The 25,900-nt window shown below is 41.6% G+C and overlaps 2 protein-coding genes across 3 annotated transcripts in view; one reads left to right on the top strand and one right to left on the bottom strand.

Annotated features, from left to right (window-relative positions):
• Nucleotides 1–370: 370 nt before the first annotated feature.
• On the bottom strand, nt 371–4,434 carry tyr (tyrosinase). The gene is made up of 5 exons (XM_069147305.1): nt 3,607–4,434; nt 2,614–2,830; nt 1,260–1,407; nt 707–888; nt 371–618 (listed from the first exon to the last, which is right to left on the bottom strand). The coding sequence occupies exons 1-5, from the start codon at nt 4,432–4,434 to the stop codon at nt 371–373; spliced, it is 1,623 nt and encodes a 540-aa protein (XP_069003406.1).
• Nucleotides 4,435–12,696: 8,262 nt separating this feature from the next.
• The window catches only part of grm5b (glutamate receptor, metabotropic 5b), a 66,237-nt gene continuing 53,033 nt past the window's right edge, over nt 12,697–25,900 (top strand). Inside the window, exons 1-4 of one of the 2 annotated variants that reach the window (XM_069147903.1) lie at nt 12,697–12,816; nt 19,498–19,885; nt 20,598–21,035; nt 21,235–21,349. In XM_069147903.1, coding sequence (XP_069004004.1) covers nt 19,730–19,885; nt 20,598–21,035; nt 21,235–21,349 — 709 coding nt within the window. In that variant the 5' untranslated portion in view covers nt 12,697–12,816; nt 19,498–19,729. Of the gene's footprint in view, nt 12,817–14,951; nt 15,120–19,497; nt 19,886–20,597; nt 21,036–21,234; nt 21,350–25,900 lie in introns of those variants that run through there. The other variant, XM_069147904.1, reaches the window with a different exon arrangement.

A 25,900-nucleotide genomic window follows, 5' to 3' on the forward strand; every position in this document is an offset into this window, starting at 1 on the left:
TCTTCTATTTGAAAAACTCCAGCAAACCAAGGAAATAAACCTTTTTTTTTTTTTTTTTTTAAACCTGTTCAAATGTATCTGCAAAGCCATATTGCTGATTTTCTTTTAATGCTATGTCTACCAAAAATAAAACTCACTTCATCTTTATTGGCAAAAATGAGTTTTTTTGTGCTTTATGTGAAATTACCTTTTAAATATGCTCATCGGTACCTCAATCTGTTATTTTAAAATGTATATTACATTTACTATGAAAAATCTATAACATGAGAAATCTTGTACCAGGATTCATCTCATTAATTGGCTTCATGGAAATACTAGTTAATAATAGTTTGTACATTCATATACAGCTGTTGTGTTAAGTCTCTGTGTGTTACAGAGTGGTCTGATATGATGATGAACCTTCCTCTGAGCTGCTCTGCAGTAGTGGCTGTCTCTCTCCGTAGCTCAACACCCCCTTCCTCCTCTGGTTTCGCTTCCACTTCCTTCGTGCAACAACAATCACTGTGGCGAGGATGGAAGCGATCACAGCCCCGAGAAGCCCGGCTCCCAGGAGCCACGGCCAGATCTGTTTGGCCTGCTGGAGGTAAGGCGTCACGAACTCCTGGACAAACCTCTGGCCTGTGGTGAGACGGACAGGGTGAGACAAGTGTCACATAAAGTTGTAGAAAAGCACATTTACTAGATATGTTTGCAGTTATGCACTGACCAGGGTCCAACAGGTAGGCATACTCGTATCCTAGAGCTTTGTTTGACAGGAAATATTCTCCGTTTCTGTAGACGGGCATGAAGGGCACCATGTAGTAGCCATCGTTATGGCCAATAGCGGCATTGGCACGTGGGTAGCTGGCCCGAAGAGGCTGGTGTAATCTGAGCCAGCGCTCGAAGATGCTAGAGAAGACAAGTAAAGAACAAAAGAGGGAAATGATGGGGAGATGAAAAACAAAACGGGATAATAAGTTGGAAAACTTTCAGTACATATTCTGAAGCTCATTCAACAGGATGTCTTAAAGATAACATAAATGCAGATTATTCTCTTGTCCTCAGATTTCTTTTACATTCTCTGTCTCCTATTTGCTAATTTAAAGAAAAGTCATCTTTTTTTGTCCCTCTGCTTTTACTCAATACTGCTTTCTCTTTTCCCCTCAGCTATAAAATGGCAGACAATCTGGTTAAAAGAAATAGCATTATGTAACAATAATGCCTGCACTTTACCTTTATGCCACGAAAGGGTTGGTGTCTGTGAGTGTGTGTTACTGTACCTGTCAATGAAAGCATGGTGCAGCAGGAATATGGGGTCGTTGGCTGAGCCCTGGACTGAGGACATGGAGCCGTTCATGTAGATATGCAGTGAGTTGTGCATGGAGCTCTGGCCTGGATCTACAATTCCTGTCTCCGGACTGGCAAAACCTGGAGGAGACAGGGTGAGTAAGAACAAGAGTACACAAGAGCACAACTAACAATGATGGTTACTGATGTGAAGAGAGGGGAATGGGAAGATAATACACGGAGGAGGGAAAACAGAAAATGATGTCGAGGTTTACATGTGAGAGTTTGAGAGATATTTGTCAACGAGCTAAAGGTACAATATTTAAGATTTTTAGTTCAAAACATTAAATTAAATTAACTGCAATTATCCATCGAATGTGAAGAAATAGAAATGTTGACATTATGTCAAAGAAGTCTATATATTGTGTTGCAGAGGCTTCCAATCATAGCATGTATCGTAATACCACTTTGCACCAGAAGGTGGTACAGTACACTCACCGTGTTCACATGTTAAGTTTACTGTTGATCGATGGGCGGTTCAGAGCAGTTAGAATCAACGTATGTGACCAGCTAAATTAGCTCGTAGCAATGTTTACTAATTGCGCCTTTGGGAAGGAAAAAGAATAGAACAAATAGAAACGTGTTTTTCAGCTCCTCCGTTCTACTAAAGAATTTAGCTTCTAATTTATTTCAAAAGTACTGAGATGCTGGGGCATCATCTTAAATACACTTGACATTTTAACAGTGTTTCAAGTGCCCTTTCACATATATTTGATATCATTAAAATATAAATGTTTTGCACATTGAGAGGAGACTCACTGTAATTAAAACTAGTGAAATGCCCCCGACTGTGGAAGCAATAATTTGTGATAGAGCTGAATATCTCTGAGTGACACATGTAGAAACTATTACTAGTCATACTACTAAGGTGGACAACAACTATTAAGATCAAGCAACAAAATATTGCTTATACACCTAGAAAATAGAATTTGTCATTCCCATGTGAACGTTTTAAAATGTCATGTTTTAGTTGGATGTATTGTGTTTTATTGGTGTATATATTACTTCCAACTTGTTTCTTAGTGTTTCCAGGTTCATGCCTGTGTATATGTCTTCATTTGAGCTTGCTGTACTCCTTTGATATTTGTACATTGAGACAAACAAATGTAACTATTTCTAACCTGGTGTAAATCTAATGGGCCAATGCTTATTCACTAGATTAGACAGATTAAGTCAGATTTAGATTCAGTGATTGAGCATGAAAGAGCTGTAAAACAAATGTGTGTGTGTGTGTGTGTGTGTGTGTGTGTGTGTGTGTGTGTGTGTGTGTGTGTCCACCACTCCTACCCTCGAGGACATTTCGAAAGCTCCTGTTGGCGAATCGGTCCATGGATTCCGTCTCGTACTCAGAGAGGCTCACGGTGAAGTCAACATCAGCTGTTGAGGGGAGTCTTGACATGCGGTTTCGATCATGGTTGCCGGGGTTACGCAAAAGTGGACCTTCCCCGGTGGTGTTACAAAGTGCCTCTCGGCTGTTATACTCCTCTGGCTGCGTGCAGATCACCTACATATGTATACATACAAACATGCACACATTTCTCGAGTTTTTGAACCCTTATAAAGCTTCAATATGGGTTTTGTGAAATTACTCTCAGACAAGAATGTTGACTTTTTTACTGTGAATCGGGGACTGAAATAAACATGAGAGGAAAATCAAAATACAGCAACAAATAGAAACTGACATGATAATCTGTTGTTTGCATAAAGTATCCTGATGTTTCTACTTGTATTATGGGCATTGATAGGTATTAGTTAAGACAAATGAACTGATGTAAAACCCACAGCAGACAGTGATTGCTGGACTAAGTACATGAAACAAAGACTTTCTGATGGATTCCTCTAAATTTTCCCTCAGAATAGCGTTGCTGTCATTGATATATTTTTTTACAATGTTAAAACAAATCCTCTGAAATAGGATTTTATTTTTTTATTTTCTGGATTAATTGAAAATGAAACCTTTTAAACAAAAGGGGGATTTTCAACAAAATCTCAAACTTCTTTGGATTACCGGGATAAACAGAATTTACTGGCAGCGTGACATGGAAACAAACCAAGGCTTTGTTTTACAAGGAAAATAATTTTCAGTTTCGTAACAATGGATGAGAAAGATTTGCTTATTGACCTACACATAGTCAAACATGTATTTTTCCACTCAGAGACACACACACACACACACACACACACACACACACACACACACACACACACACACACACACACACACACACACACACACACACACACACTCGCAGTCAGAGTGAGTCCATCGATTTCTCTTACCTTCCACGAGGAGAAGACAGAAGCAGGGCTGATGAGGTTGGGATTGAAGGAGTTGCGTCCACCCATCAGAGCATCTGTGCACACCTCACAGGACTGGGCATCCCTCCAGTCCCAGTATGGGATGGTGAAGTTAAAGTCTCCTGTCAGCTTCCTTATCTCGTTCTCCCAGTGAAGCAGGTAGACTCTGTGCCAGGGCAGAAATGCTGAAGATTCATGGGCAAAGTCTATGTCAGCCCATACATTTCCTGGCCCTCCCAAGAAGGCATCTCGGGACACGTAGTAGTGCATCCAGACAAACAGGTCGTAGGTGTTGATCTCGGAGAACATGGGGTTCTCACCATTTTCTCCCATCTCTGCTCTCGTTGCCGTGGCAATGACGTAGTCACTGCTGATGGTGTTTTTGGCCAAGTTCAGATAAGAGATAAACTTTTGTTGCTCAGCAGCTGACAGGGTCAGGATGTTCCTGCGCACCGATTCTCTGTACTCAGCACAGTTTGAACCCCAGTAACCGAACCTGCATTCGCCACAGTTAAAACCTCCATAGTTCCCAGCACAACGACACGTCCGGTTGAAGAAAGCTAAAGGCCAGCGTTCTCTGTCGTCAATCCCGACGTGAGGGTATTGGGGCCCGTGGGGCTCATCTGAGACCAGCACCTCTGTGCAGAAACCACGGCCTGATAGGGCGCCACAGGGTGAGCCGTCTCCATCCCACACTGGACAGCACTCTTTGGTTCTTAGTCCCTCTGAGTTGGCACATGGACGAGGGAATTGGCATAAACAAGTCCCAATGACCTGCAGCAGAGCCAGAGATATGCACAGGCTCCTCATGGTGAAAAGTCAGGGCCACTCCAGTCTGTTGAAAAGAAGGAGAACCTGTCACCCTCACAGACAAGCAGAGAATTACAGGATCACAAGTTCAGCCAAACTTGATCAAGAGATGGCTTCTTAAAGAACTGAAAAGAAGCAGAAAAACAACACAGTCTTGAGGTACATGTGTCTAAGTACACAATAAAACAATTTCTAACTTTTGCAGGTGTTTGAAACTTGAAGCTACTCTTCTAACCTACAATCTAACCAGCTACCAAACCTCCTCCACCCGCGCTCTCGTTCACCCAGCCAGCAGTCTCCTGTTCTCTCCCCTACTCGTTGAACTGTTTTAGGGGCTGTCCTCTGACAAAGTGTGATCTCATTGAGATCCCACGTACTCAGTAAGATACACACACACACACACACACACACACACACACACACACACACACACACGCACCCAACACACTCAGTTGCAAGCATGTGCACTCACACACACCATCACATGCCCAGGATAATATTCCTATTTTGTTTTGTCTTGAGACCAGCTGACCTCTGCTCCACTATACCTCAGGCAGGAAAGTGTGGATTTGTGTGTGTGTGTGTGTGTGTGTGTGTGTGTGTGTGTGTGTGTGTGTGTGTGTATGTGTGTGTTCGAACATCCCCTCCCCTTGGCAAAGTCTGGCCAGGAATTTATGCATGATCAAGTGTGTATGGGCTGCTGAAAGAGAACATTGCGAGATGTAAAATGACCGGAAGATAAGCATGTGAAAAACGGATATTTCACAGTAGATTACTCTAAATCAGGTCTCGTGTCCGTCTGACCTAAAAATCTGCAAGGTTTTGGTTTGGCCACTTCCTAGGTTAGTTTCTCCTTTGGCTGAAGGTGTAATGTTCAGCTTCATCAGTGCACTTCAATATGTTGCTGGAAGTGAATTGAACTTAAAACATTTTTTTTTTTTTTAAACTTTTGACTCAAATACGTAATGAAGAATCCGATAATCTCATGCACAACAATTCTGAGGAATACAATGCTGAAAAAGCACAAAACATTGATTAACACAGCTCCTCTATATTATTGTTTATAATGAGCAAAAGATAAAGTGTTAAACATGATCAAAGATGCCCTTTGTGGTGGTTAATAGTTAAATTCTTACAGTGATGCGGCTGGCAGAACCGCAGCATTAAATAAAGTATTGAAATATCAGCATTTCACAATAAAAGTTACATTATGGCACCAGCGCTGTTTGTGAATACTAAAGCTCCAAAATGCATTTGCAATAATGTAAGTCCAAATAGAGCCATAAGGAACATTATGATTGTAGCATGAGTTTATAGCTGAGATTTACCGAATCTAAACCACTTTGAGGATAAACAGTCAAAACATCTCTTACTCCATAATTGTCTCTCTCTGGTAAAGCTATGCTTTTATTACTTCATTTAATGGATTGGGATTCGGGTTTGGAAGCAGTTAAGGCTGCAGGCAGCATTTGCAGTACTGTCTGACAATAGCTGTCGTGCATGCTGATGAACTCATTTCATGCCACATAAATGAAAACAGGCAGAGGCAGTTTCTTGTTATTCCACTGCGGAGAGATAGAACTTATATTACTGAGAAAGAAAACAACAATTTATGGAGACGGCACCACACAACAAACGTTTAATGTCGCTGAGATTTTACAGTGATGAGGATGAAAAGTGAGCATCTTACTCTCTGAGAGAAAAAGTACACTATAATAGGTGATGTGGTTGTTCTGCTTTTTGTGTTTTTGACAAAGTGGACACAAAGGAGATGAACACACATGAAGTCAATGTTGCCAATAATATACAGGCAATTATGTTGAAATTATTATTAATCTGTATAATGCATAGTGAGTGAAATAAAGGGACAATTAGCTGTATCATCTAGATTTAGATGTTTTACTTGAGTAAAGGTATATAATGTAAACATTACTATTGTTATTATTACTTATATTAATGATTGCTACATTTTTCTATAAGCTATACTATTTACAGCTACAATTAACTATTCATTGGTAGTTTTAGTTATTCAAATATATCTTTCTTTGTAAGTTTAGACGGGTATTGGAGATTGAAGGAGCAATTAAGTTGTTTTTTAGTAATAAATACTGTGTATGAACATTAATATAAAATAATGAGTTTCTAACAATGTTAAAAAAAATACTTTGAGAAGCATAATTGTGTGTCAAAGATTTAAAAAGTCATGGTTCATAATGAGTCTTTGATAGAATCCTCATTATATAGACTACACCTCATGGTGCATCGTGACGATCATCTGCACAATACACAGCATGCGGAAACAGGAGGAGGAGGGAGAGTGTGGGAGACTTTCCTCGTTGCCTCCTCGGGTTCCGCAGACTAGCACAGACGGGCTCAGGGCAGAGAGTCATTTGCGCAAGCTTCAGGATCACAAGCTGGTCACATGCTGCCGTAGCCGGGCACGGGATGGAGCTTATCTCGCTGCAGGAACGCAGTGGAGCGCACAGGAATGACCATCACAGGATAAACCCGTCCGCAGGGCTCCTCAGAGAGAGAGAGAGAGAGAAAGAGAGAGTAGAGGCGGGGAGCCAGACAGACTGTATGTGTGTGTGTCTTTGAGAGACGTATGTTTGAACTTACTGGGAATTTCACCTCCTGTAAGGCTCTGAAGTTTCAGCACTTCACACTAGGAACTCCTGACTATTTCAGCAACCACGTGATATTTGCCGGTGATGCTCGAGTCTTTTTAATGAAACTGCCCTTTTTTGTTTTTGTTTCAACCAGACACAAGAGGGCAGTATTCGCCGTGTGTTGCCTGAAACAGGTGAACACCACAGGGAAACTGCTCATCTGAGTTACTGCACGCAGTCGGACTCCTCCTCATCAGTTGTAATGAGACAGCAGAGGAGGCAGATCACTGGCAGATCACTGGCAGATCACTGGTAGATTACTGGCAGATCACTGGTAGATCACTGGCAGATCACTGGTAGATTACTGGCAGATCACTGATGAATTGACCAGCTGGAGGTGTTTCTTTCGGTTACTCTCCTTGTTTCCATTAGAGAAACCTTATGCATATTAAAATCCAACCTGCTGACCTGCACAGATGAAAGATCAAGCTGCCTGATTTCTATTACAGGGAAGAGACAGACTGTAATTTGCACATTGTTGCCCACGGAGATAATTCGTCTCCTTAACTGGAAAATCTGGAAGAAAATCAAAACATTGTTTTTCAGAAAACAGACCTTTACCTTAACTGGTTTTGTTCTCTATGAAACATCTTTTAAAAGGGAAACAGGGCAAGTGATGGACAAAGAGAAGTGTTGGTCTGTTGGTCATCTATGTGGTTGCCTGCCCACAGTCCTAGAGATGGACACAGGGTAGCCAATAACCTCCTGACCTATGACCCCTATGCTCCTCATCTGCATCTAGACAGTAAGTGAGGCACATAGATGGGTAGATACAATAGAGCTGAAACACTTAGTGGATTAGTTCAGCAGGATATGAACTGGCAAATCTTTTGGTAATCAATAATCGAGAGATTCTTTTAATTCATTTCGAAGAAAATACACATTGAAGCTCATGTGCGAACATGTACTGCTTTTTTCTTCTTCTGTAAACTGAATATCTTCGTACTTCAGACAGAACCAGGCATTTTCACTCTGGTGGCAGTTTTGCAATTTCTACAAATTAAACAATCAATTAATTGTGAAAACTACTGCTAGATTATATGCAATAATGAAACTAGCTGAAAACTAATGTAGACAGACAGATTTTTGTACTTTAAGTGTGATATATTTGTTACAGAGACTGAGCAAATTTGTCATTCCTGCAGAGTGAAGCTCCCACACTGCTGCAGCCTCCCCAGCCTGTGTGCTGTCGCTGATAGTCAGAAACGCTGTGACAGCTCGTCAACCTGTGCTGACAGTTTACATCGACGCTGAGGCTGCTTTTAGTTTGTATGTGCCCAGACTCTGGAACAGCCTGCCTGCGGATTTGAGGACAAACACTCTAAAACTCTTGAAAGTTTCAATTTGCATTTCTCTGCATAAAATGTGAAAAAAAAAAAAAAAAAACATATACATATATTACACACTGAACCCACATCTGTGTCAGGCTTGTCTTTTGATGGAGATTCCTGTCATTATTTTCTTTGTAATCATTTTATAATTAGGTATAGATCTGCCAAGGAAGTGAGTTTTTCAATAGCGTTTCAACTTATTTCAACATTTTTGCAGAGTAGAGTTGCATAATGTTGAAGTATGTGGACAGATCTGTCTGTTGTGTCAAAATGTCGCATGGATATTTTTTCGATGGCAGCAAGTGACCCAATTTTAACAAACTGGGAAAGATTTTCAAAAGGTTGGGCCTATAGAAAACCATAGTTTGAATGTTTTCCACATATGTATCATAAACTTGATGTTTAACTACCTTAAAACAAAAAGTGACCTGAAGATCCGATCTTCATTTGGTGAATGAAGGAGAAATGACATTACATGAGTGGATGTTCCCTCACTGATGTCCTGGTTCCTCTGTTGGCATTAGGCGGTTGTAGCGGTTTTCTTTTTCTCTATTTGTCCTTCTTAGAGTGGGAAAATCACAGACATGTGACAACCCTGTAAATCAGCTATGTGTTTATGGCAACCATGGGTATCCACTGTTTTTTTTTTAAATACCATTGAATAATTGATTTTCCGACTGTGACGCTGAGTCTGTTGTGCTTGCGATATGCGGAGGAGTGTGGTAAAAAAGAGATTTTTACCCTATGGATGTTAATCGCGTGTGAAGCAGACTTTCACACAGTGACAAACTGATTACACAACCACACATATAGAGTGCAGGTATGTTTCATGGGGTGCCCTTTCTTCTTGGCGATTGTTGAGTCAATGTAATTTTATTTTCCTCCAATCAGGGGACTTATCGCTCTGTGATGCACTCAGCTGCAGCCCACAAACTCTACTCAGCAGTGTCTGTGTCAAACTGTGCACATACACCGCGCTAACTGGATGATTTCCATTTATCATGTCACTCAATCCAATTCTCCATCATTCGACACACTTCACTGTAACACATGCCGTCGATTTGTCTCAGTTTCATCAATATTAATTCCCTTATTGATCCACATTTGCATCAATCAAGTTTCAAGTGTCCCTCTTAGTGATTAATGAGTTGGATGTGTGTGTGTGTGTGTGTGTGTGTGTGTGTGTGTGTGTGTGTGTATGAGAGAGAGAGCGAGCGAGAGAGAGAGAGAGAGACTGATTGCTTGTTGTTTTTTTCTTTTACTACAAAAGTGAGATGTTTCCATGGAAATGTGACCTCAGATCATTGTGGCATTTTAATCCCTCCTAAACAGCTTTATTCAGGATATTAAGGACATCATGTGATGTGACAACAGATCCGTGAGTTTACATCTGCTTGCCTTATGGATATCCGTGTGAGGAATCAAGGAAATACCTAAAAATGCGTGTGTAGGGATTAATTTTCACATTACGTGAGATATTTAGTTACACAATTTACAAGTAACATGTATCTGTTGTCAGATGACGGATCTGTGAGCTCTGAACTAATCTCTGAGATCTTAACAAGTGTTAATTTAGATTTAAGATGGGTTATATGGTGAACAGATAAAGGATCATAGTACATCCAAGTTCAGAATTTGGAGCCTCCAAAATAAAAAAATAATAAAAATATCCAAAAGCGTCTGTTTCTTTTAGCTTAATCTGCAGCACATCTGGTAAAATATTATCGCCATTTGTGTCCTATAATCCATTGTGGGGCAGTCATTTTTTGTAAGGGAGCATTCAAGTGACTGTCAACCATGTTGTGTGTGTGTGTGTGTGTGTGTGTTACACTTGTGCATATGGTCATCGGTCATTGGTAAATACATGACATAACCGGGATCAAGGAAAAAAGATCCCTGCAAGATGGAAATACTGGTAAATTCTAGTGTTCTTATTTGCAGCCGGATTATGATGTTAACGAAAGAACTTTACACACAAGTGGAAATTACATGCAATATAATTGATTAAACCCCCAGATCAATACCCCTTAAATGTTAAATAATCCAGCTTTTGTTTATTTAATGCAATTTTATTCATTTTTAGCCAAAGCTCAAGAAGAATTGAGACAAAATGTTGACTGATGAATCTACAGTGGGAGGTCTACATTTAAGAACCAAGAGCAACAAGAAGTGATTACACCCTTCAGTAGTACGATTCTCTTGTTTTATCTCTTAATAGTTGGCGTGTCTGCCTTTATCTTTGGTGACAGATTCGATCCTCCTGGGCATGCATGATACCAGCCTCGCACAAATCTGTGGATAGATGTTCTGCCATTTTTCACAGACGATTCTTTCTGGCTTCTCTTTCCTGTAGGGGCTACGTTGTTCTGTCTTTCACTTTAAAATACTCCAAAGGGCTTCAACTGAGATCAAGTAAAACTGTTTGCCTTTTTTTTTTTTGTCTTTAAAAACTCTGGTTGTGTGATTGTTGCGGTGGGTTTGGGATCAATGTCATTTGAAAAAAAGCTTTCTCCTGACAAGCTTCTTGAAACCGATAGTTGTGATTTCATTTTCATTCAGTTTTTGGGCATGCACTCAGAGAACCATGAATGAATTTAATTTACTCCTTTTGCACTCAATCTGTGCCCACCACCTCCCTTTTTCATGGCTGACAATTCCTGGACCTCATCAGATCCAAACTAATTTATGCAGGTTTCATCTGGCCAAAGATTGTTGTATCAATATTCTTTAGCCTTCTTTTCATGTTCTTTGGCAAAGCTTAATGTCCCAGTTTGCACCATTTTGTGAACAAAGGTTTTCTCTTTGCGACCGTACATGAAGGTTAACTTCATACAATGCCCTTTTCATAATCAGAAGCACTAACCATCTGTATATTAATACAAGAGTGCGTATTGTGTGTCATTTTTCAAGGACAGCTACTTCACCTTCTCTTATTGGTTGCGTGATTGTTGCCTTTCCTCCATTGCTGCCACTATAACTATTTATTATCTTATTGCTTCTGTATGCTGCTGTAGCGAAAAAAATTTCCCCTCCGGGATTAATAAAGTAACTACCTAACCTAACCTAGCCTATGAAGTCTCACAATCAGGCTTCTTGCATGTTCAGGCAGTTTCTCATCATCTAGCATTAGTTGCAATGGTCTCAAGGTGATCTCAGTTTTGTTGCACTGAGGTTGTCTTTTGGGGCGCACGTTTTAAATGTAGTCTTTCTAACCTGATTATTTATGACTCTACATAAGCATAAAGATCGGAAAAAAAAAATCAAAGAAAAATCGAAAAAAGATTATACAGTTTTGGAAGATTTACCATTTTAGTGACTTTACATGGGGATGTACTCAGTTTTATTTTGTATTGTATACATATATATATATAGCTATAGGATTGGCATTCTTCAAGTAGTGGAATGACATTATATTACAAGGTTTATACTGACCAGTTTATTGAAAATAAAAAATGCATTGCCACAAACTCGGCCTGGGGTCTCTCTGGCGCCCTTGAGAATGTCGGGCCCAGGGTCGCTTGTCCACATTGCTCTTTGGTGATTCAGTTTTGCAGATTTTTACCCCCTTTTGTTTTTTGTGGCCCTTGAAGACCTAAAAAGTGGAATATACAACATTGTCTCTAAAAGAAACACAGACTATCACACGTGCTCACACACATATCATTTATAACATTGTGTGAGTGCCTGAGTCTGTTTATGTGTCCATGTGAACGCTTATGTTTGCTTGTCAACCCATGTGCTTCTGTCAAAATAATCTCCGAAAATTGAAGAGGCTGCGAGAGATAGAGGTCAGGGTTAGTAAGGCTATCACTGCGTCAGCTGCGTCCAGCCTGCATGTGTGTGTATGGAAATCATCGTGTGAATGTGTGTATGTGTGTGTGTGTCTGTGTGTGTGTGTGTGTGTGTGTATACTTATGTATGTCTATGCTCTTTTTATGGTCTACTAATCCCAAATGCGTTTGGCTGGCAAATTAATCCAAGCCTCGTCATTGCCAAGCTCTAAACCCGTTTCTATCCCATACTCCCAACTCCCTGTCCCCCCACCTGGATCCCTCATCCTTCCCAGGCTTCTCTCTATCAGTTTCTATCTCCAGATGGTATCTTGGGGCTAGGTGTGATGTAGAGAGAGGGAGAGAGGGAGAGAGAAACAGACAGAGAGCGATAGAGAGGGTGGATGACCTGTGACGCGAACAGAGCCTTCTCATTGGAGCGTGTGGCGCGGCAGGGAGAGAGAGAGAGAGAGAGAGAGAGGGCGAGGAGAGGGGGTGTTCATTTGTTGCCATAGTGAAAAAGTGGATTAACCACCGCGAGCATGATGCCCTGATGGACGCGTGAGGGATGCTGTGCTTCTCTAGTAGCAGTCACCTGTCCTGCAAGCAAAGGTAGGCTCCTGTGTGACTCCAACTTCGATTCTTTTGCATTCTGGGAGGGGAATTCATGCACTGACATGATCGGATTTCAAATTTCTCATGCATTTATTTTTCCAAAGCCACTGGAGCTCGTGTATAAATAAGCATGCGTCTCAAAGTAAGACACTTCCGCGGATAACCCCGTTACGTCTTAAAAGCCCATTTAAGGGTGTAAACCAACCAACCAAAAACATTTTTAACAGCTTACTCTGATGAGAAACAAGGAGATAATTAGGACCTAATAGCACGTTATTATTATTATTTATTTTAATCTCCATTTGCATCTGCTGCTATAAGTCACATTTCCATTGTCCCCAGGGTTGAGAGAAGCCCAAAAAAGATGGAAAGAGAGGTTTTCATAAGATTCAACATGTTTTGAGTGTAACTGTACTGTTGACAAGTGTATCCTATGAAATAATACCCTATTATTATACAGGCTGCATTTTTTTTTTTTTTTTTTTTTTTTTTTAAGATCAAATGAAAAGAATTACGCATTTGATTTAAATTAAGCTAAATAACAAAATACAATTAATAATACAGAATCCAGTCATTTTTCTTGCAAGACCTAAAATAAAATACCCCATCGTTGCTGGTAGTCGCAGTCACTGCCCCTGTTACATGGCTGGAGACGTTCTCAGTGCAGCATGATGTTTTCATTAGATTTGTATTGATTTTTTTTTTTTATCTTTATTGATTGGATCTCAGTGACTCTTTTGAGTGGGCGCCACCCAGGCGAGGCTGTATAGGTTAATGGCTCTTTACTCCTGTGACCGCTATGAAACTTAAAATGAATGTTATCGACCTCCTCCAGTGCATCGTTATCCCAGCCCACAGTGTCACCTCTGATGTTTATTTGATCAGAGAGAGAGAAGAGGTGCAGATCGTCCACCTTCAACCTACATGTTAAGGACTACTAATACAGTGTGTTTTCAATTTGTGGGATTTGCATCTGTTTCTGATATTTAAAAAAAATGGGAATTTACAGGCACCCGAGAGTGCAGGAAGTAAGAGAATAGAAGGACAGAAAGAGAGATGGACACCAGGGGACATCGGACGAAGAGTGCGTGTGAGACAGAGAGAAGACAGAAAGTTAGAGGCTGGACACACAAATCAATACATCTTGACCACCACAGTGTTTTGTTCGCTGTGTATGTTGTTTCGCTCTGTTAGTCCCTCTGCTGGTGGGACTTAGTATTGTCCGCTTAAATCGCGTACAACAGCTTTGGTGATACATACATAACGTTGGTCATATCAACAAGTGACTCTCCCGGGCTATTTAGATATTTGAATCGACAACAGGAAATAGCGTGACGTCGCCTGCTCTCATTGGCTGAATCACGCTCGGACCCTGTAAAGGTGTTACGTAGCCCAGTTGGCGAGAAACTGAAGGTGAGACGTTTTAGGTCAGAGGAAAGGGAGAAAATACACTTCACCGAAATTATTGCGTTGTGCGCAGTAGCGTCTAACTTCTGCGCAGGGAGCCTCTTTATGCTCGTTGATAAATGTGCAACCAGCAGTGTAGCATGTAAACGAAGCGAATCAATTGAACACGCATGGATTTATTATTTATAACAAAAAAAACCTTTACAGATAAACTTCGTTGCTCCATCGTTTATGATATCAAACTCAGAAATAGGCCAGGCTAAAGGAAAGGCGAGCCGACTGGACACACAATAAACCTGTTGTCCTTTAGGTTCAGACTCCTGTCGTCTGGCTGCTTTTAGATTCTTCCAGCAAGGTTTTTCAAGTGTGTTTCAATTTTTTGGTCATCACATAAAGTAGGTATAGGAGGATAAGGCGAGATGAATGAGGTGCAGGAAATGCTCCAAAAACAACAACAACAACAAAAACTGAATGACCCACAGGCACATTGTCTTAATCATAATGGAGCAGTGACGGGATGGAAAGGGAGAGGAGTCGGGGTAGATTGGAAGGAAATTGGGAAGAAGGGGAAAGTAGAGACAAATGCTGCATACATGTATAAAGATGGAGAGCAGGAGATGGGCAACGAAGAGAGGATAAGAGGAGATGCGGGATGGGGGGGGGGGGGAAGGGGCTGAGGGGAGGAAAAGGGGTGGATGAAGCAGAGAGGTGTTTGGAGAGAGGCTTCAGGTGTGCGTGACTGGAAAACGGAGGAAGCTGCACAGCGATCAGAGGCAGCTTTGGGGTGTTTGACATTGGACTACACGCCGTCGGCGGTGGCGTTTCTGCGCGGCAGCAACTTGCACCATAATTAACCCCCGCGACGTCCGAGACACACACAGGTCCCCCATAAGGTAAGGCGTACTGTTTCGCAGAAATGAACCGTGAATGAAAGACCACCTTAATCCCTTCATTGGAGATTTATTCCGTCTCCCCCACTCTGCATTCTGCTCAGGGGGATTTTTGTCGCACTTTACTGTTCTTGCAATATTCCCGAAAGGGACTTACTTCCAGTGAACATCTGGGCTAGTTCTCCTTGAATTATGTTATAAGGTGACATGCCGTCATCTAGTTTATAGGAAGCAGCCGGTTGCGCTGATGTTATTGGAGATACCGTCATGTCAATAAGACAGAAAAGGATCAGCGAAGCCGTTGTTCATCGGTGCACGCTGTAGCCGTGTTCATTTCAGACGTTGTCTCTGTCATCTCGTGATCGTTCTCTCTGGATAAATCGTGTGCGTTTGGTTCAGTGCAAATGATTTCTCTCCTTTTGCGGTTGACGGATGCAGCGCTGCGCCAGTCATTGTTGCCGTCTCTGGTGTTTTTTTTTAATTTTTTATTTATTTTTTTAATTTCTCCTTGGAGAGAGGCAGTTTGACCAGACGCTGTACATCAGGGATTAATTAGAGGCTTGCAAATTGCCACATCAGTAAATTGATGACTTTAAATGGATGTTGTAGGATTGGGACTGAAACCACATTAGATTAAAAAAAAAAAAAAAAAAAAAAAAAAAATGTAAAGTACAATGAGGTCGCTGATAGAACGCAACCAGTGCTGGCTGCAAGTCCCTGTGACAACGTTGCATGATAAGTGATTTAAGGTCACAGCATGTTTGAGGGAGTTATGAAAGGCTGCTGTCACACCTTGTGTGATGTCGCTGCAGCAGGTAAAGTCGTTATTGTGTTAGCACTCCCTGATGACAATGAATATCCGTGCATCACATGGGGTGTAACACTATCACGGGGAGCCTATAGTCATCAGTACCCAACCGCAGGCTTACACCGACCTACTTCTTGGCTATCTGTTGTAGGTATTGGCTTGATTACTATCGTTGGATTCAGACAGTATTTTATGACGCTTGAAAAGGTCATTCACTATGTTATTTATTTACTAATTTGTTTACAGTAACTAGATGGACTGAGAAAATTGTAACGGGCTGTAACAAACCGTTATAAAGCAACACACACGCACACAAAAATGAAGGTACAAATCTGAACACATGCTCGAAAACATGCTCGATCATGTTGTTTCCTGGGGCTGGTGCAAAAAATAGTGTCTGTCCACTTGGGAACAAGATGGAGACACATTGTCACAAACCCACTCAACAAAAACCTTTCCTGAATGACAACAACAACAACAAAAAGGCAGTATGACCCATTTTATTTGCTAGTAAATAATTTGAGGAGCACTTTGATGTCATTAATTGTTAGTGTGTTTCTCCTTGAATATTCATGCCCTTGAGGATTCAACTATGACCGGAAGACATTATACCATATACTCACAGAAAGACACGGAAATACTCCATTATCTAGAGATGTGTATATCTTGTACTTGTTAACACTCTTATGCTGATATGCTGGCACATGAGAGAAGTACACACATTAGGAGGGTGATAAAAGAACAGTCCTCCTCACTTTTGAATTGATGTGGGCGATTGCATTCATTTGTGAATGGTGTACAAGGCGCCCGTGCTTTTTCCATTATATTTATATGTCTATGTGTATGAACATGTGTGCTGTGAATCAGTGCAAGTCAGCTCACTGATGTAGATTTTTCTTGGGATTCTTCCTTCGCCACTCATTTAACCAGTTAATGTGTGCAGTCAGTGGAGTTACTGCAGTCCAAGACAAACTGGCCAGTTGATGAAGAGAGCAACTGTAATCTATTTTGAAAAGTTCAGACGCCACCTCCAGCTCCATTAATAATGACAAGCACAAGTGTTTGTGCAATATATGGAAAAAGGTCGCGAAAATAGATGTATTTGTGTCCAGAGGATGCTTCTAAATCGAGTGTAATTGTTAAGTCCCTGTTTAATGTGCAGTAAATTAATTGCTTTCTCAACGCATAAAGCAGTTTGTAAGTAAAAGTGAAATTTACTGATTTAAAGTAAGAGAGGATGTTTGTTTCTGCCTGAGTTGAGTGTCTGTTTGTCTGTTGATAGGGAAGGTTTTTATAATGCCCTTGTGCGTGGTTTAGATAGAACTAAAGATATAAATGCCTAATGGCGTGTGTTGGATGTTTGTTTAGGGAATGAGGATTTGATTTTCTTTTCCTTTCAGCTACCGTTAGGCCTCCGCAACAAGGAAGCGACACAGAGGGGGAGCATGTCAGCGAGACACAGCTTGTATGTGACAGAGTGTGCATTGCAAATGAAACACCGGCTTCTCGGAGGGAGAGATAAAACATGTGGTGAAACAATTTTGGGGAGTGGAAAATGTGTCTGTGGATGTAATTGGCAGTTCGATTTTTAGTGAGAAGAGTTAAAATGATGTTTGAATCGTTAAACTAATGTGCCAGCGGATAACAGGAGTCAGAATTTCTAGTTGTTCGGTATTGACGCAGCAGTTAGCTCTGTTGCCGTCCTGACACTGTCACATTAATTACATTCAGTGAGACTCTCTGTCCTTTGATGCCTTTTTTTTATCGCTCTTGCCGGCCTCATCTGTTTCTTTTCTTATCTCCTTCTCTGTCTTCCTCTGCCCCCCCCCACCTTTCCCTTCATGTCTTTTCATCTAACAGCCTGTGCTTTCTTCCTTTTCTCTGTGCCCCTTTCATCCTTTATTTTCATATTTCACTTTACTCCCCCTTTATTTCTCTCTATCCCATCCCTATCTTCCCCCTTCCACGACTCAGCTAACCACCAACATCCCTGTCACGACCTTGATCTTGTTTTGCATAAGCAGTGGATGCCATCCTCTGCTGTTTGAACCGTCCCAGCTCCCCTGCTGTTTATGGTCAATTAAATGGCTCCATTGCAGTGTGAAGTAAAGTATTTGTACAGATCCAACATCAAGCAAATTATAAGACTTGCCCATTAATGCAGAGGAATGGCTACGTGAAAGTTTACTTGGGGATGAAGCTGATGTCCCCCCTATTCAGCTGACTGTTAAACACAGGACACTTGGTGGATCTTTTGTATCTTTTGTAGCCTGTGTCACCGTTTGAATCATCCACTTGCCCACATTTTGCAAAGGATTTCTTCTGTTGCATCGCCCCTCTTTGCACTTCATTAAAGGGAACCATTCTATTATTTATAATAACTAGACGCTTTTAGTCTACCTTCTTTCCTCGAACAGAAGAATGCACGTACAGTTTTTTGCCAAAGGATGTATAGCAGTCTCTGCTAAGTCTTGAAAACAATTTAAATTGTGATGATGCAAGGAGGCACAGCTTACAGAAAAACACCCGAAATGCACTATTATAGTAAGACCATGAAAGCAGTGGGAAAATTGGATATAACATACCCATACGTTTTAATTTGGTTAGAGTCGAGGGGCAGACACTTGAGGATTGACTTATGGTATGCTGATGAATTTTCTTTTGTTCTCATCACGGCTTTTTAACAGTGGAGTTAATCTTCGAGGACCAAAACGAAACGGCATTAGAAAGAAAAATGGGAGCGCTAGTGGTTTTATGTGAACTTGTTGGTGTCATCGCTTTACAAGTGAGTGCTGTATATAATTTGTCAGGCAACAATTATTCACAGCGGCTGTGAGGTGTGATACGATGTTGCACTTGTGTTACTGATCTCATGTTGACACAGTGGTGACCATGGTGACTATGCTCGGTGACAGTTATTTAAACCTACTCCTCAAGAAGAACAGGGCAAAGCAGGAAAGCTTGGCCACTCCGTTCAGATATGAAGAGTCCCGGTCTACAGCCAGTACTCTAGTCAGCACATTAAGCTTCGTTAAGAGAAAAATGTGGCTGCTCATTATTTTGGTACCAATAACAGCCAATGCATTGGTTAATATATTGTTTTCATTTGCTCGGTTTGCATCCACAAAGGAGCTCAGGCTTTAATCGATAATTTCCCCCACTTTCTAAAGAGCAGCTGACAAAAACATGATGTCAGTGGATTTGGGTTTTTGAGAAAAGTCACTGACCCTCATTTGTATCATGTGTTTGGATTTAATTTTAATCTGATTTTATTTAACCAAAAGTAGATGTGATCTGCCAACATGTCGGTTCATCTGAATACACATGAGGCCCATTATCGTTAGTAATTTGAAAATAAAGAGATTAAGCTATTAGATAAGCCTGTGTGGTTGGTGTTCTTGTGAAATCCAGCACCAGCTAAAATGCTCAAATTCTAACAGTCTTTTCTGCACACAGGTTTATGTGAATATGTCTGTCTGTCACTGTGGAGACCAACTCTGCCTCATAATTGGGGGAGTCTAGAGCTATTTCAGCCAATGAGACTTACATCAGATATTCTTTTGAATTTCCCAGGTTGCACTGCTGCACCTGTCTCAGCTGTTGCAGTGATGGTCCTACCTTGAAATCCAAAGGAAAGAAAGATCCTTCAGAAGAAAGGAATATACTGAAATCATCAATTTTCCGAAACTCCTCTGCACCACCAGCTCCTGCCATGGCCAGGGACAGTGTTCCTCGAGCAAGTAGTTTCCTGTGACGGCTCTACACAACCAGTCTGACATCTCCTTTGTTACCTTCACGGACCAAGATGATTCTTTGGCTGCTGCTAGTTCTGTCCATTTGGGTGGTACCCGATCACGCTGACTCAGCCCACTCCAATGAACGGCGAGTTGTAGCACACATTCCTGGTGACATCATCATTGGAGCGTTGTTCTCTGTCCATCATCAGCCTCCTGCTGACAAGGTAAATTTGTGTTTTTGTGTCTGTCCGCAACCTGGGTTGAGTTTTATAGAATTATAGGTCAGCTTTTGTGACTTCAACTGTAATCCTGTCAGGATTTGACAAATGGTAAATGGTCCATACTTATAAAGCGCCTTTTACCTTAGCTGTCCAAAAGCGCTTTCACAGTGTTTCCAGTTCAACCATCACACACGCACTCACACACCAATGATGACGAAGCTTCCGTGCAAGGTATTCACCGGGTATTGAACCGCCAATCTTATGATTAGTGGGCAATTGTACCATCTGAGCCACAGCCACCCCATTTGATCAAAAGTTAAAAAGATCAAAAGAAAATGTTGCAGAAATTAGTCATGGACAGAAAAAAATGTTGTTATAATTTTTGACCATCTATTGATCCGTGACTCATAATGTTACTCTGCTTATTAAGACCCAAAGAACACATTCAATTTGTAAAATGGTACCTCTGTGGGTCCATGAACATTCAAGCACCATTAGCTCCCCCAGAAACCAGTGGTCACCCACTGACATTTAATTTTTCCATGTCATTATAGATAATTGCAAAGAGTAAGAAATATCTCCTTAAAAATGTGTTCATCCAATTTGCTAAAACTATGTATAAAATATAGGGTCTGAATAATTGTGGATGACGACGACACTGAATGTCAGTTCAGTTTGACTTGCTTTAATTTCTTCCTCCACCCTGTCTGCTCAGGTACATGAGCGCAAGTGCGGGGCGGTGCGAGAGCAGTATGGCATCCAGAGGGTGGAGGCCATGATGTACACACTGGACCGCATTAACTCCGACCAGCACATCCTTCCCAACATCAGCCTGGGCTGTGAGATCCGGGACTCGTGTTGGCACTCGGCTGTGGCTCTCGAGCAGAGCATCGAGTTCATCCGAGATTCGCTGGTGTCCTCTGATGATGCTGAGGAGTGGGGTGGAGGAGGCCCTTGGGGAGGTGGAGGAGGCGGGGGACCGACGATCAAGTGTGCAGACCCCTCCGCCACTCCAATGCGGGGAAAGAAACCCATCGTGGGTTTGATTGGACCAGGCTCGAGCTCAGTGGCCATCCAGGTCCAGAACCTGCTCCAACTATTCAACATACCACAGATTGCCTACTCTGCCACCAGTATGGACCTCAGCGATAAGGTGAATCTATTTACCTGAAGACAAATGTTATTGAAGCTGTACAGATGCAGGCACATAAATATTAAGAGAACCAATTATAGAGAAAATCTATTAGTGCTACTTTAATGTAACTGAAATATGCTAAATTATCCATCATCCACCTAATTGAATGTTCTGGATGAATAACTGCTTGCCACTCATTTTGTTTGCTCTGTTTTAGAGCCTTTATAAATACTTTATGCGGGTGGTGCCTTCAGATGCCCAGCAGGCAAGAGCTATGGTGGACATTGTCAAGAGATACAACTGGAGCTACGTGTCTGCTATACACACTGAAGGTACAATCACCCACACACTGTCTAACTTTTAAACTCCTCTTCCATGCCCAGATTTGCACACACAGGCTCTTGTCTTTTTCGTTGTCTGCCTCATCATACTGCGTTCTCGGCTCTTCATTACATGTATTTAACTGAATGTCTTTTAAATGCAAGAATGTCCAAGCAGAAGGACCTTGATTGCCCTCAAATGTCTTAATTGTGAAGAAATGTGTGACGCCTCAAGATAGGGAAATCTTTGAGAAATCCGAGCCCAGGAGAAATAGCAGAAATGCTTCCTTTCAAACAAGACAGGAGTATTTTATCAGTGCAAGGACAAGAAAGAGGCGAGAGATCGATGTAGCAGCACTGCAGCAGAGATGGAGACAGAAGTGTTTTTTAAAGAGATGAGTTTTCTGCTTATAAACGGAAATGTGAGAAAAATGGAATTACTGTCTCCGGGTTGAAGCTAGGTATATGCCAAGAAGCTGATGGAGCGGTAGTATCCGAAATTAGGGGAGTAGATCAGCGGTTAATGGCTGGATGAAAGCGGGAGCAATAGGGTCATCAGAACATAGTGATGCCAGAGAGCAAAAGAATATTTGAATGTCAGGTAGCACTGATTTCAAAGTACTTCTCAAAATAAATGTCTAAATCCTCAATAAAAAACGACAAGGCAGAAACACAGGCAGACACAGAGGAGGTCCGTGCATTAGAGACAGAGAGAATAATGTCTGGAGGGAAAGAAAACATGTTTCAATAGGTATTACTCATTCATTCACCCTCATGCTGGAGTTAGTAGTGAGTTGAGTCACTTGGGTTACCGTGGGAGACGTTGCAGATAGTCTGACAGCTACCTGAACTGGAAGACAATGCAGCAACTGTGTCTGTGTCTGTGTGTCCACAGAGAAAAGGGTTGTTGAACCAGAAAGTGTTGGATAACGAGTGATAAGAACACACACACACACACACACACACACACACACACACACACACACACACACACACACGATTGAGGACCATTGATCCTGGCCTCTGGCTCTGCCTGGGGGCATTACAACAGCATTTAAACTGAGGTGTAAAGGGTGTGTGTGAAGTAAGTCATATTATATTATACGTGGATACTGGGTTTGTACACACGTGAACGTTTGTTTGGTGCTGTGTATTGAGAATGCATTGAAGGAGGAGGGAGAGTGTATAGAGTTTATAATGAGGCAAAACATTTCATGTGATGCAGCAGCTGGTGTCCAACTCTGTATATGTAACCATCCAGTTTGTATTGGCATGGCGGGCTGCTCCGCCAACCTGTGTTTCATGAAGGGCGGATGAACTACACTCATCACGTGACTGTAAAAAACGTGCAATGAAAGCCTAAAAGTGAAGCTGTCAATGGACAAACCTCGACCTCGAGCTGCTGCAGTACCAGACCAGGATGTCGCCGTACCTGTATCTACTGAAAAAGGAAGCATGCCAATGTTGGCAGCTCTGCTGCTAGTCAAGTTAGCAGTCCAGCCCAGAGCCCCCTCCCCCGACAAGTAGCTTAGCGACCCCTGCCTCCCCCGTCACAAGGATATTTTTTTTTTTGGGGGGGGGGGGGTGGATGCTAAACCTTTTGAAATGATATTGTTATTGGCCTTAATTCTCCCAAATGAAAATTGAATGGGATTTATTCACTGATGACAAGACACATTTATAAATCTGTCTGAATTTGTTTATGTAAATGAGAGTTACAGACAAATCACCCTGACTGTTTATTATAATTTGGTGTCAGAAATAACATTTGTCTTTTGTCCATATGAGTGTGTGTGCGTGCGTGAGTGAGTGAGTGAGAGAGAGAGAGAGAGAGAGAGAGAGAGAGAGAGAGAGAAAGAGAGAGCTTGCCATGTAATCTTAGTAACAAGGCAGGGAGCATGCATGTGTATCAGAATTTGTGTTTCAGAGTGTTTGTCGCTATGTGTGCAAATGTGTGTGTTTGTCAGGAAAGTGTTGGTCTTTGTACGAATTCAGGCGGGCGGGTTTGACCTTGGCACTGGTCTTCAAGGTCGGTAACTGCCTTCTCAAACACAATCCCTCTTGGACACCAAGAACAAGAGAGGGAGGGTGGCACAGAGACGAGAGAAAGAAAGAGGTAGAGAGAGAGAGAGAGAGAGAGAGAAGGAAGAACATGGAGGTAATGAAGGGCGTATTGAGAAAAAAAAGGAGGCAGAAAAAGTGAGGATGAGGAACAAGAGATGAAGAGAGAATGGAGGAACCAATGATTATGATGCTAAAAAACAACAGAACACGGTTTGCGTTTGTGTGCATGTGTGCGCGCATGGATGTGAAGTGCTTGGCAGAGATAAGAGAGCATACAGGAGCTGCAGATTCAAAGAGAGGTGTGTGTGCGTGTGTGTGTGTGTGTGTGTGTGTGTGTGTGGGTGGGGGTGTGGGGGGTATAGAGACTCATTAAGTCTCTGCATTAACATTTTGCATCTGGAGGCAAAAGAGGAAGCAAACTGATGTGCAAGAGACTGAATAATACATGCAATATCAGCAGAGTAATTACACAAAAGTAATGAACTACTATAATAGGAGTGGGGAATATTGCCAGTGTCACTGGGAGGATATATCATACAGGCCTAAATATGATGTAATGTGTGGATTTCTTAAGCGTTTCTTTTACAGTGGTCCTGTGACGCAGAGAAGTATCATAGGGCGAGAGAGTGTTTCTTAACCGTTGTAATTGCAACGTTAAAATCGATGCAATGCTCAGTGCTGTTTCTGGGGGATTGAGTAATTTCTTACAACCCCAAATACACAGTAACAGGGACTCTCTTTAAGTCAAGTTGAATGTGAGCGTTCTTTGTGAATACGTCAATGTCCATTCCCAAAAAGATGGCAACCACTTTTTCACAACAAACTTCCACTGAGAAACATTGATTTACAGTCAGCCGGGATAGACGATGGATGGATGGAAACTACGCGGTGCAGCACGGCGACTCAGATGAACTGTTACGTGAAACGTGATGAAAAACAGCTTTAAAAGAGTGTCGAGGGGAAAAAGAAGGTCAGTTGTATTGGCAATAACAAAATGCTACATGAATTTCTCATTGAGCTGCACGCATGTGGGACATCATCAGTTTTAAGTCAAGGTGTAGCAGCAGAAACACTGTGATACCTACAGAGGAGAAGTCTGGTAGTTCTTGGAGTGAAGCCTTTGTAGAGCACCGTGGGGGGACCAGCCTGGAGCAGAAGATGCTCAACTGCTTCTCTAAGCTCTTTGAAGAGAAAAAGGGAGGTGCTGTCCGTTCTTCTTTGTCTGCATTTTTTATCAATCCACCTTCTTTCATTTCTATCATGACTCATTGGTGTATCCACTGTATAGATCATACATATTCTGTACAATCTCGTGTTTTGATCACTGACTATTGTTAGTCTGATCATAAAACAAGCTATTAGTGGTTCCAGTGTTCAGTATTTGTTACATTGAAGAGAATGTACAATTGTACAATTACACTGAGTTTAACATTTATCTTTCCCTGCCGCCTTCCTCTCTCATTTCTCTGTTTCTCTGCTCAGCTCAATTCAATATAGCTTTTAGTTTTGTTGACATACAATCTGGCACGTGTCACCCAATCGCGCTCTATCAGAAATTCATGTATCTCTCAATACATCAAGATGTCAACCTTTCTTCTACATCTTCCTCTTTACTCACACTCTCTTTTAGTATTTCTCACTTTTTCTCATTTCTTCCACCTGTTTGTTTTTATTGGCTCTTAAGATCCTGCACCTCCCCCCATGCCGTCATCGGTTTTCTCACCCTTTCCCTTCCCATCATCCCTCTTTATTTAACTACCGCGGCCATGGCAGGTTGGAGGAAGAGGAAGGTGGGATGTGTTGAGGAGAGCAGTGTAGAGAAAGGCATAATGAATGGGGAAGAAGAGAGTGACTGAATATGCTCACATTTTTATCGTCATCTGGTAGTGTTGCCTGAGGGTGAAGATTAAAAGTGGGTCATGGGCCAGTTTCTGGTGGGTCCCCATATAACAAGAATGTTTCTGTGTTTTAATGAGCGTGGGTCACAGAACTACATCTACTCAAACGGGGTTGGCTTCAAGTTTCAGAACTTATGTTCTGCGAATACATTTAATGTAGATGGTCCTGCTGCTCTATTTACACCGAGGGAGTATCAACTAGAGATCTCCTGCTGATATAGATGTTAGATGCCATAAGATGGGAAACATTTCCAAGCTGTTGCAATGTACAATAGTGGAGGATATAATGGTTTATTATACCTGGTATGCAATAGCATGCATACAAGTGCATTCGCACATGATATATGCTGTGATTTATATTGTGACTATCATTTTGTGTATATGTGCGTTTCTAAGAAGATTCCCTCTACAAGCACACAAGCTGCGCACTGAGTTGACTGTCTTTACTGAAGTAAGAAGTACAGGTGCTTTCTTGGTGTTTGATTTAAGAACCCAACTTGAACAAGGATTTTTCTCATTTAACTGTTGCGTCACTTTCTTTTTTATGACAACCTGAACTCAATTGCCGAATACTTGTTAGACATTAAAATGACTAATGGAG

The sequence above is a fragment of the Embiotoca jacksoni genome, unplaced genomic scaffold (assembly GCF_022577435.1).
Source record: "Embiotoca jacksoni isolate LCO1_2020_lvr unplaced genomic scaffold, fEmbJac1.0.p SCAF_14, whole genome shotgun sequence".
In the NCBI taxonomy this organism is placed as follows: domain Eukaryota; kingdom Metazoa; phylum Chordata; class Actinopteri; family Embiotocidae; genus Embiotoca; species Embiotoca jacksoni.